Genomic DNA, 8,474 nt, shown 5'->3' with positions numbered 1-8,474 from the left:
TTTCAAAGCCTAAAGCCAAAAACATTGCACTATGCCTAAACCCTTACTTACATGGCAAATAAATTCATGGTCCTCATACTCGCCTCTTCTGCACTCACCAATGCAGCTATCAAGTGACTGTCAATGTCCACGCGAAGCTTCGATACACAAGCTACGAACTCAGTTCGCACACCACGATCCAACCTGAAATGCAAGAAGACCAAAATTGATTACAAAACGGAACTTATGCCATCGTAAGCAACACACCTACTAGGTACACACCTTGAAGTGGTGCTCTTTTGCCCCCTTGTCTTTGTGGGAGATCCATCCTTGATCACATCAATGGTACTATCCCTGATCGTGAACACATAATGGGAGGGGGGGCTCATCGGCTCGAGAGGGGAAGAGACAGTGATAGGGGAAGGTTGCGGTGACAAGAGGTGTAATGTGTACCGCTTCCCCTCACCCTACAATGCCATGCGTTACATTTTCATAACACAATGCAACCAATAAAATGCAACATGATGCCAAAAAGCATTAGACCATTTCGAAAGAATAAGCAACACATTTCACCACTAACTTGCGATCCAACATCCTCAATAGTGCGGGGGGACCCATCCTCGAGTAAGCCATCCAAATCTATCTCAGGGTGATGTTCCAACGTTTGCAACTCACGACGAGGGTTGATGGTGGCATGACCCTCACCATGAGCCGCCTCCTTAGTCTCAATCTATGCCCTCTCCTGTGTGTGAGGCCGTCTCTGAGAGCAGGGAAATTATTCACAAACACATATACGTGAGAAGAGGTTATGTCCAGGGTTTTAACGAAACATTACACTATTAATGCAAGAAAAAAGAGACTAGACACTATTCATGCGAGAAAAAAGAGACAATCCATATAGCACAATCCATGTGAAACAATCCATATAAGATTTAAAAAAAACATCACAATACTCATGCGAGATAAAGAGATTAGATATTTACATGTGCTTCATACCCCTCAACAATACGCCTTTTCATGTGCTGGATGCGATGCTCTCTCTTCGAATTGTATTTAACCAACACTTTTCTCATAAATGCTTGGACATACTCCTCATGCATCATGGTGCGCTTTGTCTCCTCCAATAGGTCCCACAATTGTTGGGCTGCTTGGGCATACTGGGCTCTCTCATACTTTCTCTTGGCCATCTCTAGCTTCCTCTCTAGATTGCCAAATTGTGCCTACGTCTTCCATTGCCATGCATCGACAGTGGTGCAGGCATGCGGTGTATCAATCGGGCGACCTATTTTCCCATGGGGAATGTCGCACTCTATGCCATGCTCAACTTTTAGATGCTCAACCATCCATGCCCTCCTTACAATGTTGACGTACCGCTTTGGGCACAAGATGTTCGCATGGTATTGGCGGGCTATAGTGCCGTCGGGTAGAGTAATGTTTACATAGGGTGCACGACCCTACGTAAGCACACATGTGCAGTGAGTGCCGCTGCTATCTTAAACCATGAAAATTCAATGAAAAAAGAGAATCACACTTTCACAACATTTGCTCATTAAGCATGCTCTTACTGAGGGGCTAGAGAGATCAACATTGTAATGTGTCTGGGATACAATGTCCTTGTGAGAACCTCTGCGCCCTCAATGGGAAGATGATGAAACCTGAAAAGAACACAAATTGAAATGCTTGTCATGGAAACAATCTAGAGAAACTGATGCATGCAATCCATATTCCAAAAGAAACAAGGAAACTTACCCTCTTCTTCGCATGCACAATCGAAGCACCCACCGAGGACTGCACACACGACGAGGTCTGACTCCTCGTGCGTGGAGCCATACAAACAACCTACCAAGCAATCAACGCACATTTGAAAAACCATGTTGCGAATGGGGATTGGGTGCCGTGTTAGGTTGCTCAAACTACCATTTATACTAGAGACCAAGAATGTATTGAATGTAAAGCAATGTGAAAGAAGCGGATTATACTCAATTTTCAAACAACAAACAATGTGTACGAAGGTATCAAATTCACTTTCCACTATATGTGCAACTTACATTATTAAACAACAAACAAAACCGCAATAAAATTCTGCATTTAATACACACACCAACCCAATTTCAAACAAGTATGGAGCATTAGTCACGGCAAGTTGATTGTATAATTTAGTTGGGATCGACGGTTGTAATTAAGACATGCATGGGCATCAATGCAACTTACACCTTCAAAGCGATCATCAAGAAACAATCATCTCAACAATTTATGCATGGTTCTGAGATACCTTCGATGTGCTTGGGGATGGCCTTTGAGGGATTGCCTTCCACGTTGCACCTCTTCTCTCTCCACTGCTGAGGCTGTACGATCACCCGTCAATGCTCGATGATCTCCTCTATCTCCCCGTTTTCTCTCTCCTCCTTTGCTTTCTTCCTCCACACGATGGCGATCCTCAGCAGGTGATTCTTCTTCTCCTTCTTCTTTAGACTCGCAATGTTGAGTTAGACGGACGAGGTTGTGGTGATGGCGATGACTAGAAGGAGATAGATGGTAGATGGTTATGGCGATGGCGATGGCACAGACAACAATTAGATGGCTATAGGTTTTGGCGATGGTGATGGCACGCGTAGTAAAAAAAAAAGGACACAGTAAAAAAAAGATACAGCGAATGATCCAATGGGGCGGGGGCGATACGAATATTTGCCGCCCAGTGAAAGGGCGATGATTGCCCGTCAAGGCCCAGTCACGGCAAGGCCTTGCATCGATGACGGCGGGCCCAATGGTACTTCGTATTGCTCACAAACCCCCCTTTTCTAGCGGGGTCGGCCGCCAATTTTGGTGAGGGTTTACTTTTGTGGTGGGGTTTACTTTCGTGCCAAAAGCACCGGTCCATAATCTCCCCGCGGTCCACGGCCCCCCTCAACCATTGAACCCAATTCCCTCCACTCCGTGGCACATAGTCTTGTGGATGCCCCAAGCTCTATATATTTTCTTCCTTATTATAATATCAACTTCATGCTTTCTCACAAACAAAAGAAGTGCCACTCTTAACGATTTGGCCTGGGGTGGGGGAGAGGGAGAGAGGCACGTCGGCAGTTGCCAGGTACGATGATGCGCTCGCTTCTCATCCGGGCAAACGTGCGCCCCACCCCTTCATCCACAATTCTTTTGGGTTTTGAGTTGGACCGTCTACCTCCGTTGTAAAGACTGTTCCTGAGTTGCAGGGAGCGCTCTTTCTCTCTCTCTCTCTCCCCCTCTCTGTGTATCCTCTCCCGTGAGGATACACCCAAGTTCTATCCTCTAATACCAACACCAATGCTTCCTCTTATGTCTGATGTTCCTATGTAACATTGTTACACCTTCCTTTTGACCGCACACCATGGATCAGGCTCCAGAAAGCTCCATCCAGAAGGGTGTCTACAAGATGAGTTGGCTTCCAGGCTCTTCCAGATTCCTCAAGAGCTCAAGGAGGTCCAGCAATAATGACATAGCAACAGAGTCTCGCAAGCTACGACAACAACAATCAGCAGAAGAACAGCAGCACTCAGTGGCCCAAGGTGCAGGACCCAAGAAATCCCTGCTATCTCTACTGGCTTCTGAAAGTCCATCCCTTGAGAGAGAAGCTCAGGACCATGGTGCTGCTGAAGATCATGGGCATGATCGTGACCAAACCGACTATGTTCATAATGCTGCTGATCGTTATGGTGATCATGACGAAGACAATCATTTTGATTATGCGGATGATGATGATGTCGATGATGATGGTGGTGATGATGATGACAATGATGCCACTGGCAATGGTGAAGATCACATGGCGCAGGAATATAATCTTGAAAGCCAGTCTTCAGAGCAGATTAGCTTTCAAGGGCCATTGGGGTATGATAATATGAGAACACCAGATCACTGGGACAGCCAATTCTCTACGCAGTACATCAAGAGTTCACCCACTGCAGCTTCCCACATAGAGGGTGGATCTGTTTTTGCAGCTCCTGTCAACTCTGACAATGAAATTACTGATGATGGTGGTGACGAAAATGACGACAATGATGATGATGACGACAATGAGGAGGAGGAGGATGATGATGACTCAGAATGTAAGATCATCTCGGAGGATTTGACAGGATTGAGATACAGTAATGTGAGCTCACCTTCAAGCTCTGGTGATTTGTTGTCCAGGAGACAAGACATAACCAAAAGACCTAACATTAGGAGAAGCTTAAATGACTTGGAAAGAGCACCCAACGGCACATTGTATCTAGCAGACCATTCAATAGCAAGAGAACCAACTTTTAGGCTGTATAGCCCAAATAGTAACATTAGTAGCCAACCCACTAACCTAAGAAACAGTCCAATGATGAGAGGGACAGAGATCCATGTCAATAAAAGCTCAGCAATGGACGCAGGAAGGGATTCCAACTTCATAAACATCCCAAACAGCCCATACATTGACAGAGGGATAGAACCCACGAATATTAGAAGCAGCCCAAAGGTTCACGACAGAGGAAGAGAATCCAACCCCAGAAACAGTCCCATCAGTTTCAGACACAGCCCAAAGATTGGTACAGGGAGAGAGCCCAGCTTCAGAAACAGTCCTGTATTTGACAGAGGAAGGGAACCCATTCTCAGAAGCAGCCCGAAAACGGAGAGAAGCATGAGAAAAAGCCCTTTCTTGGAGCCCAACAGCAGGAAGAGCCCTAGACCGGATAGGGTAAGGGAACCTACCGTCAAGAAGAGTCCATTAAGGGAAGATTGGAGTGGCCCCTTTGGGGAGATGACTCCTTTCTCATTGGGGCAATCATTGTTGTTTAAAGAGGAACAAGGAGTAATAGTACCAGGCACTGGAGGAATGAAAGGAATCTCCAATCAATACAATTACAAGAACAGAGATGTGCCAGGGAAAGCCAAATTGATGAGCTCAGTGGAGGCTCAGCAGAAGTACTTATTGGAGAGCAAAAGGACATACATGATAGAAGGCAAGCAGGTTCAGGTGCTTCAAGGTGAGCCCTGTGCAGTGGTCTTCCGAGACATGGTGGAGGAGATGCTGGTGGGCGGGGAAGACCAAGTGCAGGCACTGCTTGATTTGGAGGAGTTTGTGAAGAGCTACGGAGAGCTCTCTTGTGGCCACTACAGGCAGGTAGTGAATCAGTTTCTGCAGGACCTTTGCAGTGAGCTCCTGCAACCGGTGAACCGGGACAATGATGGAATCCTGACCTCAGCCTTGCTTCGCATGGAACTCGTGTGTTCTCTAGATCCATGACAATAAGATCGAAAGTTAAGGGTAATGTCACACCGAGAGACTGGTAAAGGAAATATTTTTTTAGTAAGGAAGCAAAGGAACATGTCACACAATGTTCCCTTTTCTTGTAAGACTCCCACAAAGTTGAGTCTAAGCTAGGTGTGACACAACCCTAAGTTCCCCCATAGGTCGTGCCATTTCTCTATTGGAACATGTGAGCGAGCAATCGATATAGGCCCGTTGGAGCCATGTCATTTGTGTCTATATGTTGCTTGGCTTTTAGAAGTCATGGATTACATCTCTCCATGGTGATTTTGGTTCCCTATGTTGCTAATGCAATGGGTAGAAAATGAAAGGGAAATGGTGATTATGGAAAAGGAACCCCTAGGATCAATCATCTTGTGCCACTCTACAAATGCTTAAACATGGTAAATTGAAAAGATTGGCACAAATGCCATCAAATTGAATAATGTTATGACCATTTTATGATTATCTAGTGTTGTAAAACAAACATGCTTGCTAACTCATTCTCATGTTTGTCAAAGACTCAAATGCTATTTGTGAACGAGTGCTCACAATATAATTTGCAAATAAGCACTCATAATGAACTCTCTTCGTCAAGCACATGAATGGGAACCTTTAACTCTCTTAAGGATAGAATTTATGAGGGCTCAAAGGATTTTGTTTGACAACATGGCAAAAGGAAGTGTGGTTGTATCAAACAAAGCATGCAAAGAAGCTCAAATCTATCTACAAATTGCTCCAATCTCATGTACAATCTACCATAGCTTTCAATCAGATGCTATGCCATTACTTGTCAATTCATAGGTTCGAATGGTCATATAGCTCCAATTCATTAATACCACATTGGTAATTTGTGTAGCTCCAAAATATTATAGCCATGAGGCTACTCTCTTGTCATCCTCTCCAATGATGCAAAGGATGCTACAAAGAGTGTTTCATAAAAGCAAAGCTATTACTTGTTCACTTGTTTGCAATAAAAAATGGAAACAAATAAGGCAATGCAATGATTCTTCTCACCCACCATCATGGCTATCCCTCAAAGCCTATCATAATCTAGTTGATGCTAACCCATTCTTAGGCTTTACATTGATGGATATGTAGAGATGTTTTACATGGATGTTGTAGAGAGGTGATAATCTCTGAAAAGTGAAATTAGATGGGCTTTATTTTGTTTCAAGGCATCTAACTTCTCACATAAACAGTTAGTTAGCAAAAAGGAGAGAAGCCTGCATTAGAGAGGCAATGCTAATGCGTCATGCATTTAGTGATTCACTAAAGATCCTTTAAGGCTTTGGCACTCATTTGGGAAGGTGGCATCCATGTTAGACTAGGGTCACCATTTTCCATGCAAGTTGTAGGAGGGGAGAAGCATTAAGTAGAAGATGTAGGCACAAAGGGTATGAATAGGAAGCTCTCTTGCAATGGAACTCGACTATCTCGTAGCCATCAAGTAAGATTCAATAGATGTGGAGCTAGTGGAGAAGCAAGTTATAGATAATCTCAAGTCATTCATCAGCAACAAAAGGAAGTAAGAGACCTTGAAGGATAAGGCCGACACTCTTAGAACACTTGTGGCCTTCTCGATGTAGTGCATCAAACAAAATTATGCTAACTTCAGAAGCAGAGAGGTGTAATTTTACTTTATAGGATGTATTCTTGTTGAGGAAGAGTTCTACATATGGTCTTTCAAACTTACAATTGTCATAGTTTGCAAAAACAATGAGACTAGATCAAGGCCTTTGTAGTCAACTTTAGGGGAAGAGCCCAGGTTTTAGTTCTAATGATTCATTGCTTCATGAGTGTCTAGTTTAAATGTCCATTTTGGATCACCTTTTTGGGCTTGCCAAATTAGTTGGATGGACAGATTGGAGTTTTGGCTGAAGTGCTAAGGCAAGGTGCTTTATATTCTAGGAGCCCAAAATGGTAAACTCACGGTGGAAAAGAAAGCCTATATCATCTGGGATTTCCATAGTGAAACACTGGAGTTTCTCAAAGTATTTAACCCTCAAGGGTGGAAGTATGCATTGAAGTCGAATCTAGTCCCTTCCTTGACTCTTGTTATGTTTGCCACTAGATGGGTCCTTTTCGACGAGATTGTACACTCAAAGATGGAGCTAAGAAAGACTTGACCCAACTTTCATGCATGAATTTGAGAAAATATCGATCCTTGAGGAGGGAGCAATTGAACATGACAAAAGGGGTTGGGGAGGGGGGAAGGGGGGGGGGGGGGGACTAATTATAATGCCCTCAGATGGTGAGTTGGCATATGAGTTGGATAGGAGAATGATCCATGTCCACCACATCAGCTAGTATCTAGAGCTAAGGATGTGGAGCCAACCACCGACCACCATGATTGGCATAAGCCCTACACAATCTGGCAGCTTTCCATGTACTACCACCCTGCTTGTTGGGCCACATGAGAGGCAGCTTCCCAAGTGGCTTCCTGTCATCTTCCCTCACATGTGAAATGTCTATAAGATCATGCTCTCTATAGAGATTCACTAAACTTTCCCTTTTGACAACAATCATTGTGCTTGCCTTGTGAGATGTGTCTACTTCATTGGTTGTCATATTCGAGTCCCTAATTAATAAGGCATATTGATGATTAATGTACATGGTGAGTCTCTCCCATGACTTTTCCCCTACTTATAGAAGAGTTTGCCATGTACACACACCAAATCACTACACTTGCACTATCAAAGGAGATTTTCACCAATGCTCCACTCTCATCTCTCCCAATCAACCTAGGCCTTAGATTTTGTTTTACTATGATCATGGTGCCACCTATTCCCCTACCTATTGGAGCTAGGAAGCAATTGCAGTTGTTGAATTCAATACTCTACATCTCACTACATCAAAGTTTAACTTCTTGAATATCCAGCAAGTCTAGTTTCCCCCCAACCAACAACCTTCTACAAGCATATCTTCTACCCTGAGAGTAAAAACCCCTTACATTCCAAGAAAAGATTTCAACTTCCTAGAGATATTAACTATTAGTATGTCTCTAAGTAGAGCTCAACCACATCATCTTCTTTACCTTCAAGAGGAGCATATACATTGTGGTCCATCAATGGTCGATGGGTCATTCCCTTGATCGATATGACACTCTTTTGCTTGGTATTTTTTCATTTGGCCACTTCTCTAAATGCTAGTTTAATGTTTTCTTTGTCTTGTTTTTGTAGAATCTTTCTTTTCTCCTACATTGGTGGTTTGTTTTGTCACACCATATCTTTGCTAGGACCTGGAATAG

The 8,474-nt window shown here is 43.7% G+C and overlaps 1 protein-coding gene across 1 annotated transcript; it reads left to right on the top strand.

Annotated features, from left to right (window-relative positions):
• Nucleotides 1-3,197: 3,197 nt before the first annotated feature.
• LOC148016438 (uncharacterized) lies at nt 3,198-5,779 on the top strand. Its single transcript, XM_087664137.1, has one exon. The coding sequence runs from the start codon at nt 3,344-3,346 to the stop codon at nt 5,219-5,221; it is 1,878 nt and encodes a 625-aa protein (XP_087520263.1). The 5' UTR covers nt 3,198-3,343; the 3' UTR covers nt 5,222-5,779.
• The last annotated feature ends 2,695 nt before the right edge of the window (nt 5,780-8,474 follow it).

The sequence above is a fragment of the Lygodium microphyllum genome, chromosome 23 (genome assembly GCF_053477565.2).
Source record: "Lygodium microphyllum isolate KBCC chromosome 23, Lygodium_microphyllum_v1.1.10, whole genome shotgun sequence".
In the NCBI taxonomy this organism is placed as follows: domain Eukaryota; kingdom Viridiplantae; phylum Streptophyta; class Polypodiopsida; order Schizaeales; family Lygodiaceae; genus Lygodium; species Lygodium microphyllum.
This window is presented reverse-complemented; position numbering and strand designations above follow the sequence as displayed.